We start from the raw sequence: 23492 nt of genomic DNA, 5'->3' as shown, positions 1-23492 counted from the left end.
CCCTGCTTCTCAGAGTGTGTGGAGGGGAAAGGGAGAAAGGAAGTTGCTTTTCAAACCATCTAGGAGGATGAAATGACAGGACCATACCAGGAAGATGAAATCCGTTTCTTAAAACATCACTTTAAACATGCTCCTCATACCATAATCTCTCCCAGTTGCTCATAGGATAAAGAACAAATGCCTCATCTTGGCATACAAGGCTTTCCATAGCTTTTCCCCTTTGTACCCTGGAAGCATAACTCCTTTTTTCTGTCTCCTGAATTACTCATACTGATAGGGAAGGGGGTCAGGGAAGTGCAGGGAAGAGAAGGGCGGGTCCCAGAAGGGCGGCTCCCTGGCAAGGGCTCCACCCCCAGGCATGTGCCCACGGACCTAGGTGAGGACAGGCACTCCTGCTTTGGCGCCCAAATGTTGCATTTCCCAAGACCACCCTGACCTGCCACACCGTCATCCTATGCGTATAAAAATCCCAGAGACCCTAGCAGGCAGTTACACAAGCAGCTGGACGTCGAGAGGAACACATCGGTGGAAGAAGATACAAGCAGCTGGACGTCGAGAGGACATTGAAGGGCGAATGCTGGCGGAAGAGCTCACAACAGACACCGGCAGGCCAGCAGGAGGCATCCACCAGAGGAACGACGCGGAGTTTGGCCGGGAGTGTTGGAGAAGAGTCGGTGGCGGTCTGACTCCAGGGAAAAACCATCTCCCTTCTGGCTACCCCATCTGCTGAGAGCTTCTTCCAGTCAATAAAATCTTGCACTCTTTTTCCAAGACCACGTGTAATCCAATTCCTCCGGTACATCAAGACAAGAACCCCAAGGCAAGAACCCCGGAATACAGAAAACCCTCTGTTCTTGCAATAAGGCAGGGGTCTAATTGAGCTAATACAAGCCGCCTACAGACAGCTAAACCGAAAGAGCACCCTGTAACAAACACCCACTGGGGCTTCAGGAGATGTAAACATTCACCACTGGACACTGCCGTGGGACTGGAACCCCACAGCCTGCCCGTCTGTATGCTCCCCTAGAGGTCTGAGCAGCGGGCACTGAAGAAGCGAGCCACACCCCCATCGCACGCCCTGCGAAGGAGACAAGAGAACTTTTCCCCTTTCCATACTCCCCGATCTCACCCTCTCACCTGCAAGGCGTTTTACATCCTCACCTCCACCTCCACCGCAATCCAACTACCTCGCCTCATCCTACTTATCCTTTTTTTTTTTTTTCCGTTTTGAGGCACAGTCTGTTTTTTCCTTTTTGAGGCACAATCTCGCTCCGTCTGCCAGGCTGGAGTGCAGTGGCACCATCTCAGCTAACTGCAACTTCCGTCTCCAGGGCTTAAGTGATTCTCCTGCCTCAGCCTCCTGAATAGCTGGGATTACAGGCGTGTGCCACCAGGCCCAGCTAACTTTTGTATTTTTAGTAGAGATGGGGATTCACCACGCTGGTCAGGCTGGTCTCGAACTCCTTACCTCAGGTGATCCGCCTGCCTTGACCTCCCACAGTGCCCGGCCCTACTTATCCTTTAAGACCAGCTTCATGTGCTGTCTCCTCCATGAAAACTTCCTCCCTGGATGATTGCAGTCCATATACTCTTTCTTGGAAATACCGGAGAGAACAGAGAGAACGTACCCTCTGCACCATTCATGTTGACACTTATACCGTCTTTTGACATTTAATTCCAAGTTGCCTTCTTGGCTCTGAACAGCAGAAACGAGAAGAAACTTTGAAGAAAAGGACAAAGTTCCAGTTGAACACAGTTTAGAGCTCTAGGCCAGGAGTCCAGATGCCTGGTTTCTCTTTAGGGCTTGGCCATGAATAGCCAGTGGCTTTGAGCAAGTTTTTATCTGGTTTGAGTCACCATTTTCTTATCAATGAAAAGCAGGGCATTACTCAGTTAATTGCACCAGCCCCTCTGCCTGATAGTCCCTGGTTCTGTTTTGTTTTACAGAATGAAGAGTAGTTTTATAGAAAAAAGAGGACAATATTGGGATCACCTTTGACCTGTCCATTTGGAAATATTTTCTATTGAGTTATAGAAAGGTGGGAAGCTTTCATTTAGAACAAGTAAGTATATGAGAAATAACATCTGCCTGGTTATCCAGTCTGCTACCAAATACTGGTGATGTTGAATGGTAAATCAATTCATGGCTTCCTCTGACCAGTCATATGTGGAATTACCGATAAATAATCTTCTGTTGTTTTAGGAATTCAGTTGCAAATATGGTAACCTGTGATAAAAGACAGAACCACAGACAGGATAGGACTTACACAAAGAGTGACCAGGTGTATGTTTTAAAGTGTTCTTATCACCTGTTCAGCAGACAGCAGAGAGCTACACACATCAAGCTCGTTGTGAAGAAACATGGTGTAGATCTAAGTGGCAACCAAAATGTAGCTCTTTCCACTTCAACGACTGGGTGTAGACCTGCGCTGTCTAGTATATTAGTAGTAGCCACTAGCCCCCTGTAGCTATTTAAAGGTGAATTTAAATAAAATAAAATAAAATTTAAACTTCAGTTGCACAGTCACTGTAGCCAGATTTCAAGTACTCAGTAGTCAGATGTGACTAATGACTAACATATTGCATAATGTGGATATAGAACATGTTCATTATCACAGAACGTTCTATTGAAAGGCATTGGTCTAGACAAAGAGATATTCTGAAAAGAATGAATAATGAATGAATAAATGAGCAGCATTTTTTCCACCTAATTACTTGATAAGGAAGGAGTATGATGGTCTACATACAAGGATATATAACATAGTACAATAATACCTTCCTATTTTATATATAGAGAGAGATATATATTTTTTAATTTTTTTGTGAGACGGACTCTCGCTCTGTAGCCCAGGCTGGAGTGCAGTGGTGTGATCTCGGCTCACTGCAACCTCCACCTCCTAGGTTCAAGCAATGCTCCTGCCTCAGCCTCCTGAGTAGCTGGGACCACAGGCGCATGCTACCATGCCCAGCTAATTTTTTGTATTTTTAGTAAGGGCGAGGTCTCACCATATTAGCCAGGCTGGTCTCAATCTCCTGACCTTGTGATCCACCTGCCTTGGCCTCCCAAAGTGCTGGGATTACAGGCGTGAGCTACCACGCCCAGCCACTTTTCCAATTTTGAGACATTTTTGTGTATGAGAGTTATGTGACTTACTCAATATAATGAGTCTTTTAAATAGAGTCTTAAATAACACGTCTTCATTTTATAGGTGAAGAAGTGTAGTCTTAGGAAGGCTAGGCTGTGAACTTGTGTGTGTGGGTCTCTAAGCCTTTCTGAGGCTTTATTTCTTTCTTTTCTTTTTTTTTTCAAGATGGAGTTTTGCTCTTGTTGCCCAGGCTGGACTGCAGTGGCGCGATCTCGGCTCACCGCAACCTCCACCTCCCAGGTTCAAGCGATTCGCCTGCCTCAGCCTCCCAAGTAGCTGGGATTATAGGCATGCGCCACCATGCCTGGCTAATTTTGTATTTTTAGTAGAGACAGGGTTTCTCCATGTTGGTCAGGCTAGTCTTGAACTCCCGACCTCAGATAATCCGCCCACCTCAACCTTCCAAAGTGCTGGGATTACATGCATGAGTCACCGCACCCAGCTGAGGCTGTATTTATTTAGCTCTAAACTGGAGATCACGACGGGACACAGACTTAGAGGTTACATCCATAGGGATGATGTAGAAGATAGAGAACAGATGAGACCCCAGAAGGAAAGAGATGGGACTGTCTTGCAGGACATGTAGACAGGGAATGTTCCAGCTGAGGTCAGCAGTAGAGCTCTGCAATGGTGAGAAAGGACAGCTGGGATGGGGTCCTGGTGCTTGGAGTGACTGATGGTGCATTTCAGGCCAGAGAGGTTCTGGGGTCTTTGAGAGAAGCGCATTCCCTCTCTGATCAGTCAACACAGGTTTGAAAGCCAGGAGCGGCCAGGCGTGGTGGCTCATGCCTGTAATCCCAACACTTTGGGAGGCTCAGGCGGGCGGATCATCTGAGGCTGGGAGTTCCAGACCAGCCTGACCAACATAGAGAAATCTCATCTCTACTAAAAATACAAAATTAGCTGGGCATGGTGGCGCATGCCTGTAATCCTAGCTACTTGGGAGACTGTGGCAGGAGAATCACTTGAACCCAGGAGGCGGAGGTTGTAGTGAGCTAAGATCGCACCATTGCACTCCAGCCTGGGCAACAAGAGCGAAACTTCGTCAAAAAAACAAAAACAAAACAAAACAAAAAACCAGAAGCAGCCTAGCCCAGGAAGAAATCTAGTGCAGACGGTGTCTGAGAGTTAAAAACCAGGAAGACATTTCTCCAAGCTGTCACAAACATAGCAAGAGCACAGTGCCTGGGTACAGTGTGGTCTGCCTTTCAGAATTAGACATTGCAGAGTCAGACACAAAAAGGACACAGCTATCCTCAAGACCAGGCGAGAGAGCTTACATTGGATAAAAATCAATGTTTTGATGTGATACTCTTCAGAAAAGACCAAAGTCTGTGAGAGATAAAATGTGCTCTTCCTTTGTAGGGTGACACCTGAATAAAGGCTAAAAATAGTAGCTATCATATATTGAGTTATAACTTTGTACGAGATACTACACATGAATTCTTGTAACAACTTCCTAAGTTAAATAAATACTGTTCTCCACACCACTGTACGGATGAGGAATCTCCGGTGTGCTGGAGCTGGTTCTTACTGTGATGTGAAACCTGATTATCGAATTTTCAGGATTTTGTTAGCCAGCTGACATACACTGTTAGCTTGAAATAGGCCATGGTAGGAATATTTATACCATGGGTATTGGTGAATGCTACAAATTAGGGCCTTTACTCCTAGAGGGCCAGTTTGTGAAACCATTTAGCAGCACATAATTTTTGTTGTTGTTTTTCAGATGGAGTTTTGCTCTTGTTGCCCAGGCTGGAGTGCAATGGTGCAATCTCGGCTCACTGCAACCTCCACCTCCCAGGTTCAAGCGATTCTCCTGCCTCAGCCTCCCGAGTAGCTGAGACTACAGGCATGCACCACCACACCTGGCTAATTTTGCATTTTTAGTAGAGACAGGGTTTCTCCATGTGGTCAGGCTGGTCTCAAACTCCCGACCTCTGGTGATCCACCCGCCTCGGCCTCCCAAAGTACTAGAATTATAGGCGTCAGCCACCGTGCCCAGTCAGCAGCACAAAATTGAAATAGACTCAAAGAGGCTTAGTGACTTGCCAAAGTCACAGAGATGGTAGCTAGTGGCAGATCCTAGGCCAGTGCTGTTATTCTAAAGCCAATGGTCTTAGCACTACGACCTCGATGGGGACTGTTTTATATCGGAGGGACAAGATAACTCACCTTACTTCATCACCAAAGCAAAACCATCTTGCTCATCAATGACTCTGGGGTTAGAACTGCTTTGCAGAGCATTTCTTAAAGGCCTGGAATTCAAGCATTTGGCATCTCCATAACTCAGGAAATGCCCACAGGAAAAAAATGCATGGCCCTAATGCTCTGGAGACAGATGCTGACATGCACATTGTATATAATCAAATAAATATGTATATTTCTCCCCATCTCCTCAGTGAATTTCATAAAGGACAATAGCCGAGCCCTTATTCAAAGAATGGGAATGACTGTTGTAAAGCAAATTACAGATGACCTATTTGCATGGAATGTTCTGAATTACGGAGAAGTAAACAACATTTGCTGCGAGAAGGTGGAGCAGGATGCTGCGAGAGGGATCATTCACTTGATTTTGAAAAAGGGTTCAGAGGCCTGTAACCTCTTTCTTAAATCCCTTGAGGAGTGGAACTATCCTCTATTTCAGGACTTGAATGGACAAAGTAAGTATCATTTAGTTTTGCATCTGTTTCTGCAAATAGAATAGACCATAACAAAGATCCACCATCCCCATGGCAGAGCCTCTGCTCTTCCTCCTCTTCATATCACCTGGCAGTGGCCTTTGATTCCTGCTAAGGAAAAGCTTAGATGATTTTAGGAAAAATTCATAGTAGATCAATTGATGGTGAAGCCAAACAACCCCAGGGCCAGGGAATAAATGATTGAGTATAGTGTCACCGCAAGATAAAACAGGACAATGAGTGTACTAGTTAAGCTGCCAATGCAGCGGTGGTTCTCAGCATTCCCTGCTTGGATGAGATCTACCTATGGGAGAGAGGCCCAGCTGACTACCTACTCCATGTCCAGGCCTCCTGGTAAAGACAGCCTGACTGACACAAGGGCAAGATTCTATTTTTCATGAAATATGAATTCATTTAAATTAGTAAATAAGGTCATGACAGATTTTACTTAGAGTGAAGGCCTAATGTGCTGACAGTTACCCCTAACCATCTTTCTCCGCCAAATTCTTTACTTTCCTTAACCCATACACAAGCTCCTCCCTTTTCCAACCAGCTGCTATAAGATTTGGTTGTGGAAAGGAGGAAACAGAAAGCAAAAAGGGGAGTGGGGTAAAGGATGCCGGGGAAAGGGGCAGCAGACAGAACCCTTTGTGCCAGCTCAGAACTGGGAAAGGACATTACATTCACCGATGGCAGATTCTCAGCCTCACCCCCTCGTTCATCCTCCTGAACTCTAGGTTTTGAGGAGACATAGAATTGGGTCCTCTTTAACATCACCTCTTCTCTAATAGGTCTTTTCCATCAGACATCAGAAGGAGACTTGGACGATTTGGCTCAGGATTTAAAGGACTGGTACCATACCCCATCTTTTCTGAACTTCTATCCCCTTGGTGAAGATATTGACATTATTTTTAGCCTGAAAAGCACCTTCATAGAACCTGTCCTGTGGAGGAAGGACCAACACCATCACCGCGTGGAGCAGCTGACCCTGAACGGCCTCCTGCAGGCTCTTCAGAGCCCCTGCATCATTGAAGGGGAATCTGGCAAAGGGAAGTCCACTCTGCTGCAGCGAATTGCCATGCTCTGGGGCTCCAGAAAGTGCGAGGCTCTGACCAAGTTCAAATTCGTCTTCTTTGTCCGTCTCAGCAGGGCCCAGGGCGGGCTTTTTGAAACCCTCTGTGATCAGGTCTTGGATATAGCAGCCACAATCAGGAAGCAGACATTCATGGCCATGCTGCTGAAGCTACGGCAGAGGGTTCTTTTTCTTCTTGATGGCTACAATGAATTCAAGCCCCAGAACTGCCCAGAAATCGAAGCCCTGATAAAGGAAAACCACCGCTTCAAGAACATGGTCGTCGTGACCACCACCACTGAGTGCCTGAGGCACATACGGCAGTTTGGTGCCCTGATTGCTGAGGTGGGAGATATGACAGAAGACAGTGCGCAGGCTCTCATCCGAGAAGTGCTGATCGAGGAGCTTGCTGAAGGCTTGTTGCTCCAAATTCAGAAATCCAGGTGCTTGAGGAATCTCATGAAGACCCCTCTCTTTGTGGTCATCACTTGTGCGATTCAGATGGGTGAAAGTGAGTTCCAGTCTCACACACAAACAACGCTGTTCCATACCTTCTATGATCTGTTGATACAGAAAAACAAACACAAACATAAAGGTGTGACTGCAAGTGACTTCATTCGGAGCCTGGACCACTGTGGAGACCTAGCTCTGGAGGGTGTGTTCTCCCACAAGTTTGATTTCAAACTGGAGGATGTGTCCAGCATGAATGAGGAAGTCCTGCTGACAACTGGGCTCCTCTGTAAATATACGGCTCAAAGGTTCAAGCCAAAGTATAAATTCTTTCACAAGTCATTCCAGGAGTACACAGCAGGACGAAGACTCAGCAGTTTATTGACGTCTCGTGAGCCAGAGGAGGTGACCAAGGGGAATAGTTACTTGCAGAAAATGGTTTCCATTTCAGACATTACATCCACGTATAGCAGCCTGCTCCGGTACACCTGTGGATCATCTGTGGAAGCCACCAGGGCTGTTATGAAGCACCTCACAGCAGTGTATCAACATGGCTGCCTTCTCGGGCTTTCCATCACCAAGAGGCCTCTCTGGAGACAGGAATCTTTGCAAAGTGTGAAAAACACCACTGAGCAAGAAATTCTGAAAGCCATAAACATCAATTCCTTTGTAGAGTGTGGCATCCATTTATATCATGAGAGTTCATCCAAGTCAGCCCTGAGCCAAGAATTTGAAGCTTTCTTTCAAGGTAAAAGCTTATATATCAACTCAGGGAACATCCCTGATTACTTATTTGACTTCTTTGAACACTTGCCCAATTGTGCAAGCGCTCTGGACTTCATTAAACTGGACTTCTATGGGGGAGCTATGGCTTCATGGGACAAGGCTGCAGAAGACACAGGCACAATCCACACGGAAGAGGCCCCAGAAACCTACATTCCCAGCAGGGCTGTATCTTTGTTCTTCAACTGGAAGCAGGAATTCAGGACTCTGGAGGTCACACTCCGGGATTTCAGCAAGTTGAATAAGAAAGATATCAAGTATCTGGGAAAAATATTCAGCTCTGCCACATGCCTCAGACTGCAAATAAAGAGATGTGCTGGTGTGGCTGGAAGCCTCAGTTTGGTCCTGAGTACCTGTAAGAACATTTATTCTCTCATGCTGGAAGCCAGTCCCCTCACCATAGAAGATGAGCAGCATATCACGTCTGTAACAAACCTGAAAACCTTGAGTATTCACAACCTACAGAATCAACGGCTGCCGGGTATTATAAATATCAGTGGTTTGTGCTATGTTCACTTAAAAAAAAATAACAGTGTATAAATTTGGAAAAGGAGAGAAGAGACTTGATTTCTTCTAAAGGGTTACAGCCTGCAAGGTGGCCATCCCGCAGGCTGGGAAACGTGCCTCTAACCAAGACCAGAGACAGGCACCTCGAAGGAGGGGTTGGGGTAGACGCTTTATGTTGAATGGGTTGGCTAAACATACATATTCAACAGATTACAGGAGGAGCTATGACTATTCCTGAAGGTGGTCTTGACGCATGCCTATTGAATAAACATGCATGTAACATACAACCCAAGTTCACTTTGGGGTGGAGATTTAGTATTTAAATCAAGCTTATCCAACCTGCAGCCCGTGGGCTGCACGTGGCCCAAGACGGGTTTGAATGTGGCCCAGAACAAATTCATAAACTTTTTTTTTTTTTTTTTGAGACAGAGTCTCGCTCTGTCGCACAGGCTGGAGTGCAGTGGCTGGATCTCAGCTCACTGCAAGCTCCGCCTTCCAGGTTTACACCATTCTCCTGCCTCAGCCTCCCGAGTAGCTGGGACTACAGGCGCCTGCCACCTCGCCCAGCTAGTTTTTTGTATTTTTTAGTAGAGACGAGGTTTCACCATGTTAGCCAGGATGGTCTCGATCTCCTGACCTCGTGATCTGCCCATCTCGGCCTCCCAAAGTGCTGGGATTACAGGCTTGAGTCACCGCGCCCAGCCCATTCATAAACTTTTTAAAAACATTATGAGTTGGTTTTTTTGCAAATTTTTTTTTTTTTTTCCTAGTTCATCAGCTATCATTAGCGTTAGTGTATTTTATGTGTAGCCCAATACAATTCTTCTTCCAGTGTGGCCCAGGGAAACCAAAAGATTGTACATCCCTTTAAATGATTTAAATGTATTACAATAGGCCTATACTTCAGAGGTTCTTTTCAGAACACAAAGGTAAGCAGGTACGCAATCTCTGTAAACCAGCCAGAACCAGTCTGTGGTTGGTGGTCCTCTGATCAGGAGAAAGTTACTGAAATCACTCTCTTCTCCAATCAAAGCTGTAGTTATGGCAGGTGGAACAGGGATTGTTAGCATTTGTGAGCTGGATGAGTTGCGAATTGTTTAATATTCACAACTATCAGTATTGCTTATCTTGAGACCAATGCTTGTTTAACTACCAAAGAAGAAAAATCTGTGGCGGTTACGGCACAGTTTATTCTTAAATTTTTTTTTTTTTTTTTTCGAGATAGGGTCTTGCTCTGTCACCCAGGTGGGAGTGCAGTGGTACGATCACAGTTCATTGCAGCCTCAACCTCCTGGGCTCAGTCGATCCTCATTGTTTGTTTTTTTTTGGAAAGACGAGGTCTCACTACGTTGCCCAGGCTGGTCTTGAACTGCTGGGCTCAAGCAATTCTACTGCCACCACCTTCCAAACTGCTGGGATTACAGGCATGAGCCACGACGCCCAGCCTAGGACAGTTTATTCTTTAAGTGTAGAGCTGCATGACTTAGCCTTTGCCTGACATGGTCTTATGTCCTGTTTATAACTTGGTATTTTATTGCCATAAAAAGTCTGTTCTGTTAGTCTTATGATCTCTATGTTAACAGTAATGCTGATGAGTTGTGTTCAAACCATAAAAGAGAGGGAGTATGATGATGTGTGTTTGACCTCCCATCCTGTCATGGCCAGGTCCTTCGTTTAAGTTTTTTTCTGGGGTCCCCTTAGCCCAGAGGGGATGCATTCAGTTGGTGTGGGGCGGGGGGCTTAGGATGTTTAGTTTACAGCTATAATCAAGCCTGGCTGGAAATAATAGCCAGGAATACTGTGAAAATGTTAGATATATAGTTTTGCTTTATTTATCTATTATTTATTTTTATAGATATGGGGGTTCAAGTGCGGTTTTTTTACATTGATATATTTCGTGGTGGTGAAATCTGAGCTTTGAGTGTAACCACCATTATCATTTCTCATCCCTTGCCTCCCTCTCACCCTCCCACCTTTCCAAGTCTCCATGTCTATTCCGCTTTCTATCTCCACGTGTACACATTATTTAGCTCCCACTTGTGAGTACATATGGTATCTGACTTTCCATTTCTGAGTTATTTCACTTAAGATAGTGGCCTCCGTTTCCATCAATGTTGCTGCAAAATACATGATTTCATTTTTATTAGTTTTGTTTTAAATTTTCTAGTAGTTTCTGCTAGGCGTCAGGACTTGAAAGGAAGGTAGAAGGGCGGTGGAGAGAGGTCCATGCTGGGGGAAAGTTGTCAGATTGGGAGCCATAGGGAAGATTCCCAGAGCTGTAGTCTGATTGGAAAGATATATATATACACATACCTACATATATACATATATGTATGTATTTAAATATCTTTAAAATATTTGTATTAAAAATATGAATATATTAGAAATATTTTTATTAAAAATATGAATATAGTAAAAATATTTTTATTAAAAATATATTGGGAGGCTGAGGCAGGTGGATCCCCTGAAGTCGGGAGTTTGAGACCAGTCTGACCAACATGGAGAAACCCCATCTCTACTAAAAATACAAAATTAGCTGGGTGTGGTGGCACATGCCTGTAATCCCACCTACTTGGGAGGCTGAGGCAAGAGAATCACTTGAACCCGGGGGGTGGAGGTTGCGGTGAGCCAAGATCATGCCATTGCACTCCAGCCTGGGCAACAAGAGTGAAACTCTGTCTCAAAAAATGAAAAGAAAAGAAAAAAAAAAAAAAATATATATATATATATATACAGGTTAAGCTTGTCTTCAGCAAATCCTTCTGCGAGCACCCCCATCTTTACCCAATACCCAGTCCTCCCCTGCCAAGTGACACCCTGCCCTACTTCAAGTCTTGGAGGAAATCCAGTCTGTAAATTAATCACCTGCAGGAGTTAGTAGCTAATTGTGTTACAAGATTCTCATCTGGGAAATTGTAGAAGATACCCAGCCCCATTCCCACCCTAACTATTGTTTACTTAGTTGGGGCCAGGCCAGACTCACACCAGTAATTCCAACACTTTGGGAGGCCAAGGCAGAGGATTACTTGAGATCAGTCTGGGCACAATAGGAAGACCCTGTCTCTACCAAAAATTAATCATCTGGGCGTGATGGTGCATGCCTGTAATCCCAGATACTCGAGACGCTGAGGTGGGAGGATCACTTGAACCCAGGAATTTTCAGGCCGCAGCAAGGTATGATCATACCAGTGCCTGGGCAACAGAGCAAGACCCTATCTCCAAAAAGAAAAGAAAAAAAAGAATGAATGATAGAAGATTTGGGGAATACTGCCTAACATGATGAAATTCCAGATTTTAGACTTCAGACACAGATATGTGAGGGCAATCTTTCTGGGTAAAGGGGATACTTCCCCAAATTCTGAATAACACTAAAAGAGAATGCCTGCCCTACCTGTGTAGACCAGCCTGGTTGCCCAGAGCAGGAATGCTATGTGGTGTGAAGCTATGGGAAGCAGGAACCTTGTTCTACTTAAGTGTAGCAGTCTGGGGTTAGTTTCAGACACAAGCAATTTCCCACCTAGCTCTGCCTTGCTTGTCACCCTGCAGAGAAATGTTCTGTCATTTTGAGATTCCAGAATTTTTTGTACAGATAGTCTTTGAAACCTCCTCCTTAATGTGGGAATCCCTCCTGTAAGATTTTGGATGTCACTAAGACTTTATTAGACTACCTTCTGTGTCAGGAAGCTCACCATCTACTCATGACAACTCTTCTTTTATACTGATCTTGTAAAGTGATCACCTGTGTGCTGAATTTGGCCTACATGGTGTTTAGAATTATTTTGTAATGTTTGCCATTTAAAAAATTATTTACTTTATTTAACTATTACTATTTTTTTGGGACAGGGTCTCACTCTGTCACCCAGGCTGGAGTGCAGTGGCACAATCTTGGCTCATTGCAACCTCTGCCTCCTGGATTCAAGCAAGTCTCCTGCCTCAGAATCCCAAGTAGCTGGGATTACAGGCGCCTGCCACCACACCTGGCTAATTTTTGTATTTTTAGTACAGATGGGGTTTCACCATGTTGGCCAGGCTGGTTTCAAACTCCCAGCCTCAGGTGATCCACCCGCCTCGGCTTCCCAAAGTGCTGGGATTACAGGTGTGAGCCACTGTGCCCGGCCCTCCTTCTTTTTTGTAGAGACAAGGCCTCTCTGTTGCTGAGGCCAGTCTTGAACTCCTGTGCTCAAGTGATCCTCCCCCTCAGCCTCGAAAACTGCTAGGATTATAGGTATGAGCCACTGCACCCAGCCAGTTTTAGAAGGATTTTTTTTTTGTGGGGTTTGCAGGAGAGGCTGTTGTAGATTCCTTGACATTTTTATTGTAGACAATCATGTTATCTTCGAAAAGAATGATTTTAAATTCTTCCCTTCCAATCTGTATTCCTTTTATTTTATTTTATTTTTATTTTTTGCTTTATTTCACTGACTAGGACTTGTAGTACAATGTTGAACAGGGGTGATATGAATGAACATCTTGCCTTGTTCCTGACCTTAGGGAGAAAGCATTCAGACTTTCACTGTTAAGTATAATGTTAAATGTAGTTTTCTTGTAGATGTCTTTTATCAAGTTGCTGAGAATTTTTTTTTTGTCATGAATAGATGATGGATTGTGTTAAAGGTGTTTTCTGTATCCATTTATATGATCATGTCATTTTACATGAATGGACGTTGGATTGTTTTTATAAAATTATTTTTAAATTAGTTTTGAGGCAGGGTCTTGTTCTGTCACCCAGGCTGGTGTGCAGGGGCATGATCATAGCTCACTGTAGCCTTGACTTCCTGGGCTCAACAGATCTGCCCACCTCAGCCTCCTGACTAGCTGGGACCACAAGTGTGCACTATCACATCTGGTTAATTTTTAAATTCTTTGTAGAGATGAGTACTCACTATATTGCCCAGTCTGGTCTCGGACTCCTGTGCTCAAGAGATTTTCCCACCTGGGCCTCCCAAAGTATTGGGATTACATGTGTGAGCCACCCAGCCTGGATGTTGGATTATGTTACATGTGTTTTCTGCATCAATTTATGGGATCATGTAGTTTTTCTTTTAGACTGCCAATATAATGAATTATATGGATTGATTTCCAAATATTGAGCATCCTGCATTCCCTATATGAAACCCATTTGGAGATGGTGTAATAATTTTTTTTTTTTTTGAGACGTAATCTTGCTTTGTCACCAGGCTGAGTGCAGTGGTACGATCTTGGCTCACTGCAACCTCCGTCTCCCAGGTTCAAGTGATTCTTCTCCCTCAGCCTCCCAAGTAGCTGAGACTACAGGCACATGCCACCATGCCCAGCTAATTTTTGTATTTTTAGTAGAGATGGGGTTTCACCATGTTGGCCAGGCTGGTCTCGAACTCCTGACCTCATGATCCACCTGACTCGGCCTCCCAAAGTGCTGGGATTACAGGTGTGAGCCACCACACCTGCTGTAATATTCTTTTATGCATGACTGAATTCCATTTGCTATTTTGTTGAAGATTTTTGATTCTATATTCATGAATTATATTGGTCTAAAGTTTAATTTCCTTTCTTTCTTTCTTTTCGAGACAGGGTCTCACTCTGTCACCAGGGCTGGAGTGCAGTAGCGTGATCTCAGATCACTGCAACCTCCGTCTCCTGGGTTCAAGTGATTCTCCTGCCTCAGCCTCCAGAGTAGCTGGGATTACAGGAGCCTGCCATTAGGTCCAGCTAATTTTTTGTATTTTTAGTAGTGATGGGGGTTTCCCCATGTTGGCCAGGCTGGTCTCAAACTCCTGACCTCGTGATTTGCCTGCCTTGCCCTCCCAAAGTGCTGGGATTACAGGCGTGAGCCACCATGCCTGCTATAATATTCTTTTATGCATGACTGAATTCCATTTGCTATTTTGTTGAAGATTTTTGATTCTATATTCATGAATGATATTGGTCTAAAGTTTAATTTTCTTTCTTTCTTTCTTTTCGAGATGGGGTCTCACTCTGTCACCAGGGCTGGAGTGCAGTGGCGTGATCTCAGCTCACTGCAACCTCTGTCTCCTGGGTTCAAGCGATTCTCCTGCCTCAGCCTCCAGAGTAGCTGGGATTACAGAAGCCCGCCACTACGCCCAGCTAATTTTTTGTATTTTTAGTAGAGATGGGGTTTCACCATGTTGACCAGGCTGGTCTCAAACTCCTGACCTCATGATTCGCCTGCCTCGCCCTCCCAAACTGCTGGGATTACAAGCTTGAGCCACCTCGCCCAGCCTCAATTTTCTTTTCTTTTCCCTCCTTGCCTCCCTCCTTTCTCTCTCTATTCTGTCTCTCTCACTTTCTTTCTTTCGTTAAAGACAGTGTCTCATTCTGTCACCAAGGCTGGAGTACAGTGGTGTGATCACAGTTCATTGCAATCTTGAACTCCTGGGCTCAAGCAATTCTCTTGCCTCAGTCTCCTGAGTAGCCAGGACTACTCACACCTGCCACCACACCTGGGTAAAAATATTAAAAAATATTTTGTAGGGATAGGGTCTGGATATATTGCCCAGGCTGGTCTCGAACTCCTGGCCTCAGGTGATCCTCCTACCTTTGCCCCCAAAGCACGGGGATTATAGGAGTGAGCCACTGTGCCTGGCCTAAAATTTTTTCATCTACATCTTTGTCTGCTTTTCATATCCAGTTAATGATGGCTTCATAAAATAAGTTGGGAATTGTTCTTTATATTTCTATTTTCTGGAAGTGATTGTGTAGAATTGATATTATTTCTTCTTTACATGTGTGGTAGATATGAAGGCAGTTGAAGAAGGAAAAAAATGAAAATAAATGTGTGGCAGAATTTGCAAGTGAACATATCTGTGGCTTCAGGTTTCTTTTTTTGGGAAATTTTAGATTATAAATTCAATTTCTTTAATAGCTATAAGGCTATTCCGGTTACCTATTCCATATCTCATGACTATTGGTAGTTTGCGGTTTTCAAAAACTTGGGCAATTTCATATATGTTGTCAAATTTATGTGTGTAGATTTGTTTATATTATTCTCTAATTGTCCTTTTAATATCTGCAGTGTGTGTAGTGATATCCCCTTTTTTGTTTCTGATATTGGTAATCTGTGTCTTCTTTTTCTTTGTCAATCTTGGTAGAAATTTTCTAATTTTACTGATCTTTTCAAAGATCCAACTTTTAGCTTCATTGCTTTTTTTCTATTGTTTACATTTATAATTTTGATTTCTGGGCTGGGCATGGTGGCTCACGCCTGTAATCCTAGCACTTTGGGAGGCTGAGGCCAAAGGATCAGTTGTGCTCAGGAGTCCGAGACCAGCCTGGGCAACACAGTAAGTCTTGTCTCTGTTTTTAATTTTTATAATAAAGATGTAATAATTTTGATTTTCACCCTTATCTTTATTAGTTTCTTTCTTCTTTCCTTTATTTTGCTCTCTTTTCTGTAATTTCTTTTTTTTTTGAGACAGAGTCTTGCTCTGTAGCCCAGGCTGTAGCGCAGTGGTGCGATCTCGGCTCACTGCAAGCTCTTACTCCCAGGTTCATGCCATTCTTCTGCCTCAGCCTCCCGAGTAGCTGGGACTACAGGCGCCCACCACCACGCCCAGCTAATTTTTTGTATTTTTAGTAGAGACGGGGTTTCATTGTGTTAGCCAGGATGGTCTCCATCTCCTGACCTCGTGATTCGCCTGCCTCGACCTCCCAAAGTGCTGAAATTACAGGCGTGAGCCACTGCACCGGCCTGTAATTTCTTAAGTAGTATGCCTCGGTTGTTGATTTGAGACCTTTCCTCATTTCTAATATAAGTGTGCAATATTGTAAATGTCCCTGTAAGCACCGTGTTAGCTGAAGATTTTTTTTTTCTTTTCACCCCTTTGTGAGTGGAGGGCTGCAGATTTTGAAGTTTTGTTATTTTTAAAAATATTTTTCAAAATATTGTCAAATTTTCCTTGAGACTTCTTCTTTAATGCATAATTATTTAAAAGTGTGTTAATTTTCAAGTGTTTAGAAATTTCCCTGTTATCTGGGAAATTATTTGGAGAACATGCTTACAGTGAAGTACAATGCCCATCTCTTATAAAAAGTATATTTTTATGTCTATTTCATGAGCATTTTTTGGCTCGTGGTGATCATTACAATCGTTTGATTGGTAACAAAAATGACAGTAATAGTAAATGACATAGTAAATAGCAAATATCCACTGAACAGAGTCTAATCTTCTTTCTTTTGACAGGTGGTCTGACTGACAGATTAGGTAATTTGAAGAACCTTACAAAGCTCATAATGGATAACATTAAGATGAATGAAGAAGATGCTACAAAACTAGGTCAGATTTCTGTTCTCATATGTGTATTAATGTGAGTCTGATAATAAGAGGAGTTAACTTCAGGCTCTGACACTGGCTGTGTCTGCACAAGGCAAGGATGTTTTTATGTACTTACGGCTACATTGGTTTCCCTAGACATTTTCCCTACTGCCATTACAATCGTTTTATCTCATTTTATTCAAATTGTACAACACTAGATGGTAACCCTTTTGGGAAGAGAGCCCATGACGTGTTTTTAATTTCCCTCTCCCTGGCTCATTGGCTATGTTTTTTTTTTTTTTTTTTTGGTGTTTTGAGACGGAGTCTCGCTCTGTCGCCCGGGCTGGAGTGCAGTGGCCGGATCTCAGCTCACTGCAAGCTCCGCCTCCCGGGTTCACGCCATTCTCCTGCCTCAGCCTCCCGAGTAGCTGGGACTACAGGCGCCTGCCACCTCTCCCGGCTAATTGTTTTTATTTTTTAGTAGAGACGGGGTTTCACCGGGTTAGCCAGGATGGTCTCGATCTCCTCACCTCGTGATCCGCCCGTCTCGGCCTCCCAAAGTGCTGGGATTACAGGCTGGAGCCACCGCGCCCGGCCGGCTATGTTTTTAATTAATGCATAGAAACAATATTTTAAAGTTTATAGTATGGGCCGGGCGCGGTGGCTCAAGCCTGTAATCCCAGCACTTTGGGAGGCCGAGACGGGCGGATCACGAGGTCACGAGATCGAGACCATCCTGGCTAACATGGTGAAACCCCGTCTCTACTAAAAAAATACAAAAATCTAGCCGGGCGAGGTGGCGGGCGCCTGTAGTCCCAGCTACTCAGGAGGCTGAGGCAGGAGAATGGCGGGAACCCGGGAGGCTGAGCTTGCAGTGAGCTGAGATCCGGCCACTGCACTCCAGCCTGGGTGATAGAGCGAGACTCCGTCTCAACAACAACAACAAAAAAAAGTTTATAGTATGGTTTCATAATTGCATAGAAACAATATTTTAAAGTTTATACTATGATTTCATAATTAAGTAAAATTTCATAAATGAAATAGGACACAGGAAACAATGTGAATCAAGAAAACTTTGGGGGAAGCATGCTTTCATTCTACACTGGAGGTTGTGTTTCCCCAATCAAAAAAATGAAAAGGAAAAGGAAACTTCAGGAACACAAGCAGAACACATGGCTTACCACAGGGAACCAGGCCCTCCAGGCCAGGGAGGATTCCTGTTAAAGCTGCTTTCCTTGAATGTCTCTGTTTTCTCGTGTGTTCGATTTTTTTTTTTTTTTTTTTTTGGCTCTTTTTTTCCCTACTTGAGTCCTCACTAAAAGGCTCCTCTCTTCCCTTCACCTTGTTCTTTCTTACTTCTGCTTCCTGCTGAAAGACAACTCTATCCTATAATCAAAACATGGCTGAACCTGGGCACAGTGGATCACGCCTGTAATTCCAGCACTCTGGGAGGCCAAGGCGGGTGGATCACCTGACTTCAGGAGTTCAAGACCAGCCTGGCCAACATGGTGAAACCCCATATCTACTAAAAATACGAAAATTAGCTGGGCATGGTGGTATGCATCTGTAATCCCAGCTACTTGGGAGGCTGAGGCAGGAGAATCACTTGAACCGAGGAGGAGGAGGTTGCAGTGAGCCGAGATTGCTCCACTGCACTCCAGCCTGGACGACAGAGAGAGACTCCATCTCGAAACAAAAACAAAAACAAAAGCAAAACATGGCTGACTTCTTTTCCTTATATGGCCTATGTGAGAATAATCAAATTAATTCAGTGTTCAATAAACATTTATTGCATGTATATAAATTACACAGAAAATCAGAGCTGGAAGAGGATTGAGAGCATCTAATCCAACTCATTCATTTCACAGAAAACTCCACTGGAACCTAAAATAGCTTATTGACTTGCTCAAGATATTACCAACTGGTAGAAAGAGGTCAAAAAGTACCTCTCTAGGATAGCCTGCTTCTGCTATTAATGAATCAAAATATGAACTTGACTAAACCAGTCTAAGTATATTAGTAATAATTTACTCTTTATTAAAGAGTTACTGTGCTATAGATTAGACACTAGCCTAGGCAGTTTTATATACTTCATTCCACTGAATCCCCACAACAGTCCTAGTACATAGATATAATGATCCTTAAAGCTTAAGCTAAAAGATTAAATAACTTGCCCAAGTTTATAATTATTAAATAGGGGATCTAGCAACTGACTGCAAAGCTCATGCTCACAACCTCCAACCTGTGTGTACTCCCATGACAACAATGAACATTTATTGAGCACTTACTATGTGCCACATTAAATATGTTACATACATTATCTGCAACCTTCCCGAAAGCTCTGCAAGACTGATATTATTAGAATCATGTATTTCTTTTCTTTCTTTTTTTTTTGAGGCGGAGTCTCGCTCTGTTTCCCAGGCTGGAGTGCAGTAGCAAGATCGCAGCTTATTGCAACCTCTGCCTCCTGGGTTCAAGTGATTCTAATGCCTCAACCTCCCAAGTAGCTGGGATTACAGGTGTGCACCATCACACCCAGTTAATTTTTGTATTTTTAGTAGAGATGGGGTTCTGCCATGTTGGCCAGGCTGGTCTTGAACTCCTGACCTCAGGTGATCTGCCCACCACTACCTCTCATAGTGCTGGGATTACAGGTGTGAGCCACCGTGCCTGGCCATTAAAATCATGTATTTCTTTCCTGTAGGCTGCAGTACCATCAAGATAAGGCAATATTTTAATGACACAAAGTAAGGCCTAACCAATCCTAAACTGCACGTTAGCTTTAGACCTAAGAATGGGGGACATTTCAGAATGTTTCCAATTGTACTGTTGATATAAGGTAAATCTTTCTTCTGGTTAAATACGCTGCAGTGGATATGGTCTTCATTCTAAAGCATCAGGCGGGACTTGTGGTCTTCATTCTAAAGCATCAGGCAGGCCCCATATCATGAGTCCCAGGCAAGTCTTTTGAGGCTGTGAACAGTTGCACTAGAAGCACTCCAAGGACCAAGTCCCCATGCTACCCCCCTGAACTCAGCCCCCCGCTGTTTAAGATTTTTGAGAAGATTGAAAGGAGAGTGCTCTAGAAGACTTCATCCATCTAAAGAATTATTGTAAGAGTATACATTGATGCCCATTAAAAAGACTACAAATTTACGATAGTGTTTCTCATGCTACTAAGAGAATAACCTCCATATACGTGATTTTTGTGTGGTCCAAGAGACTGGAAAGTGAGAGGTGAAAGAACAGCTCTCTCTGACTCTTTGTAGCTTAAGGTTGCTGCAGGAAGAACATGGGAAGGTCTCCGCACAATTATTCTTTGCTTTCTTTTCAGTTCACTAATCTATGCTTAAATCGAATTAACTTGGTATCCTAATGCATTCCTTTCTCTTTTTTCAGCTGAAGGCCTGAAAAATCTGAAGAAGATGTGTTTATTTCGTTTGACCCACTTGTCTGACATTGGAGAGGGAATGGATTACATAGTCAAGTCTCTGTCAAGTGAACCCTGTGACCTTGAAGAAATTCAATTAGTCTCCTGCTGCTTGTCTGCAAATGCAGTGAAAATCCTAGGTAACTGTTGCTTCCATTAACTGAATGAGGACAGTATAACAGAACATGTGATACTATTATACTAATTCACACTAAATGTCTCAAATGGAAACTTAATTTAAGGAAAACTGGAAAAGATAATAAAAACTTCTGGATAATAAGCAGATTGTTTTTAATGATTTTTCTCCATATTGGAATTAAAATCAACTATTGATGGATAATAGGGGAGAATTTCAGAACAACTGAAGATGTAACTTTTAGAGAAAGTGAAAAGGAAGAAAATAAGAAATAGGTGCTTGAAACTTGCCACACAACCTGTCATATAATTTACTGCCTAGTAAACATTTAAATGAATGGATAAATGATTGAGAAGTGAGAGATAAAGATTTTCTGAAATGATCTCAGGCCTCTAATTCCTACCCATTGCCCTGTTAAGATGAAGTTAATGTGCATTAATGTGACAATTGAGTCTTCTGAGTTCCCAAAGGGATGCATATCAAGTATGGGGAAACTTACTGCATATTTCTGGATAAACTATACATGTGTAATTCAGACATATTTTAAAATTTAGATTTTGGAAAAGAGTGGTATAATCTTTTTAAAGTTAAACTATATAACTTCTGGGAGTCTCTAAAGATAACTAAGGAAGCCATTTGTATACTAATATAAAGTTACAGCTAGAGAAACCCACAGTTGAAAAAGGCTAGATAAGTACTGGGAACATGAGCACAATGAGCACGTGCCTTTATTTCTCTGCTTACTGCTGGGCAGAGACAGGCTTAGAACTGGAAATTGCAAATGTACTCTTTTAAAGAGAAGTTCAGCAGGTTTTTTATTGTAGAGCACACAACCCAGAAGATACTTTAAGAAAAGGGCTCATATGATTGATTAAAAATAATAATAGCCAATATTATAACAAGAGTACATATTCATGAAAAACTTGTCTGATTTTTTTAAAAAGGAGATTTTTATAGCCCTGATAGAAAAAACTTCACCTAGATTAAGCAAGAGTGATAATATGTGAAGAAAAGAACTAAGCAATTCTTAGCTAGACTGGTACCATTATATAATTCATGTTTGCATACAAAATAGTTTTCCATTACCTCAACATATTTATGTCTTTGTTATTCAAATACATCTTTTGTACATAGCATAAAACTGGGTCTTGCTTTAAAAAAAAGTTCTGATTATTTGATTATCTCTGCCTTTTAATTGGAGTGTTTAGTCCATTAAGATTTAACGTAATTGTTGATATGGATAAATTTGAATCTGCCATTTTGCTATTTGTTTTCTTTTTCCTCATCTTTTTTTTTTTTTTACTAGGTTATTATTATTAACATCACAGCAATTATGTCAATAAAATCATCTAAGTTGAGGTACACAAAACCAGCTCATTTCATTTTTGTTTTTGTTGTTCCTATTTCTCCTGCATGATTAAGGACATTTTATAATTGAAGCAACTTTACATTTTATCTGGTCCAACTACCTCATTCTATAGAGGAAGACATTGAGGCTTAGAGATTTTTCCATGATGACATAACAACTACATCCCATGCTGCTTTAGGCTCTATGTGACCTGGAATTTATTAATCAGAACCTAGGACCAATGACTATTTGCCCATTTGGTCATAAACATGGGATTTGGGGGTTATGCCTATGCCAGTGCCTTTGGAAATAATTAAAATAACCAAGGCAAGTTATGATTTGCATTACCATTAGCAGAAAAGATAAGAACTCAGAATTATTCTAAGGATACTTCAAAATACATTTATATTTACCTGAAAACTTTTTTATTTTGGATTACTTTTTTTCCCAGCTCAGAATCTTCACAATTTGGTCAAACTGAGCATTCTTGATTTATCAGAAAATTGCCTGGAAAAAGATGGAAATGAAGCTCTACATGAACTGAGTAAGAATGACAATTCAGCCAAAATCAGATGCTTGAATATGTGTACTGGGTAGTCGAAATACATAGCCTGGGCCCTGAGGTCTTTTATACCCATGTGTGCCTTACTAGATGCACCCTCCTTAGGAAAATCATTTAGGCCTTTCTGAAACTGCCCTTAAGAAACACAGGCCCATGTCTTTTAAGTCACCAGTTTACATATGCTCACTGCACTTTGAGGCAGGATCCCACCTTCTTTCCTCCTTTGAGGAGGCAACTGTCAGAGTAGTTGATGTGCAAGACAAATTTGCTTAAGGAATTGGTGATATGGATTTTTAGGTGTGACAGTGATATGTCATTATAGTAAAAGAAAAAAAAAGGAAAGAACTGATTTATACTGTCCATGATTTGCTTTAGAATAATACCGGGGGAATTAGGTCAGGATTAAGCAAGATTGCCCATGATTTAATGTTTTTGAAAGGTGACTTATTAGTATATATAGTTTCAATTATATTCTTCTGCATAATGTTTGTATATGCTTGAACACTTTCCATAAAAATAACCAAAAGTTAAGTAGATTCTCATTGCAGATTGAGTAGGCTGCAGAGCCACCAAACATAACGATCATTCCTTCCCCAACATCCCTTCGTTCTTCCTCAGTTTTGAGATCATCCAGTCCCTGAACTGCTCTTTGTTTCTTCCAGTTGACAGGCTGAACGTGCTAGAACAGCTCACTGCACTGATGCTGCCCTGGGGCTGTGATGTGCAAGGCAGCCTGACCAGCCTGTTGAAACGTTTGGAGGAGGTCCCACAACTCGTCAAGCTTGGGTTGAAAAACTGGAGACTCACAGATACAGAGATTAGAATTTTAGGTAGGTACACACATACAGAGCCAAGATAAATGGATTTGGCCCTTAAAAAGTTCTTGAGTTAATGGGTTGGAAGTGAAGTTAGGAATTAAAGGAAGGAAAGATCCAGAACTTGAAGCACCATTAGGAAGGCAAACCCTCAGGCAGCCTAAGGACTTAGGTACGAATTAACTCACAACGTTCTGGTGTCATTCCGTCAGGCCCTTCCTCTATTTTAGGTTATATTAGAGTCAGGTGGCTTCTGTGACAGACTAATTAGCTAGCTGATAAATAATCTCTCTTAGGTAACCTCATACCTT

At 42.7% G+C, this 23492-nt stretch overlaps 1 protein-coding gene across 4 annotated transcripts in view; it reads left to right on the top strand.

The window, feature by feature from the left end:
• The window catches only part of NLRC4 (NLR family CARD domain containing 4), a 42817-nt gene that overhangs the window by 6219 nt on the left and 13106 nt on the right, over positions 1 to 23492 (top strand). For 3 of the 4 annotated variants that reach the window (XM_023216396.3, XM_023216398.3, XM_023216397.2), the window contains 7 exons: positions 1948 to 2063; positions 5549 to 5809; positions 6619 to 8613; positions 16819 to 16911; positions 20290 to 20460; positions 22256 to 22348; positions 23029 to 23196. In XM_023216396.3, the coding sequence (XP_023072164.1) occupies position 2063; positions 5549 to 5809; positions 6619 to 8613; positions 16819 to 16911; positions 20290 to 20460; positions 22256 to 22348; positions 23029 to 23196 (2782 nt within the window). In that variant the 5' untranslated portion in view covers positions 1948 to 2062. The remainder of the gene's footprint in view (positions 1 to 1947; positions 2064 to 5548; positions 5810 to 6618; positions 8614 to 16818; positions 16912 to 20289; positions 20461 to 22255; positions 22349 to 23028; positions 23197 to 23492) is intronic. The other variant, XM_026454753.2, reaches the window with a different exon arrangement.

The sequence above is a fragment of the Piliocolobus tephrosceles genome, chromosome 15 (assembly GCF_002776525.5).
Source record: "Piliocolobus tephrosceles isolate RC106 chromosome 15, ASM277652v3, whole genome shotgun sequence".
Classification (NCBI taxonomy): domain Eukaryota; kingdom Metazoa; phylum Chordata; class Mammalia; order Primates; family Cercopithecidae; genus Piliocolobus; species Piliocolobus tephrosceles.
This window is presented reverse-complemented; position numbering and strand designations above follow the sequence as displayed.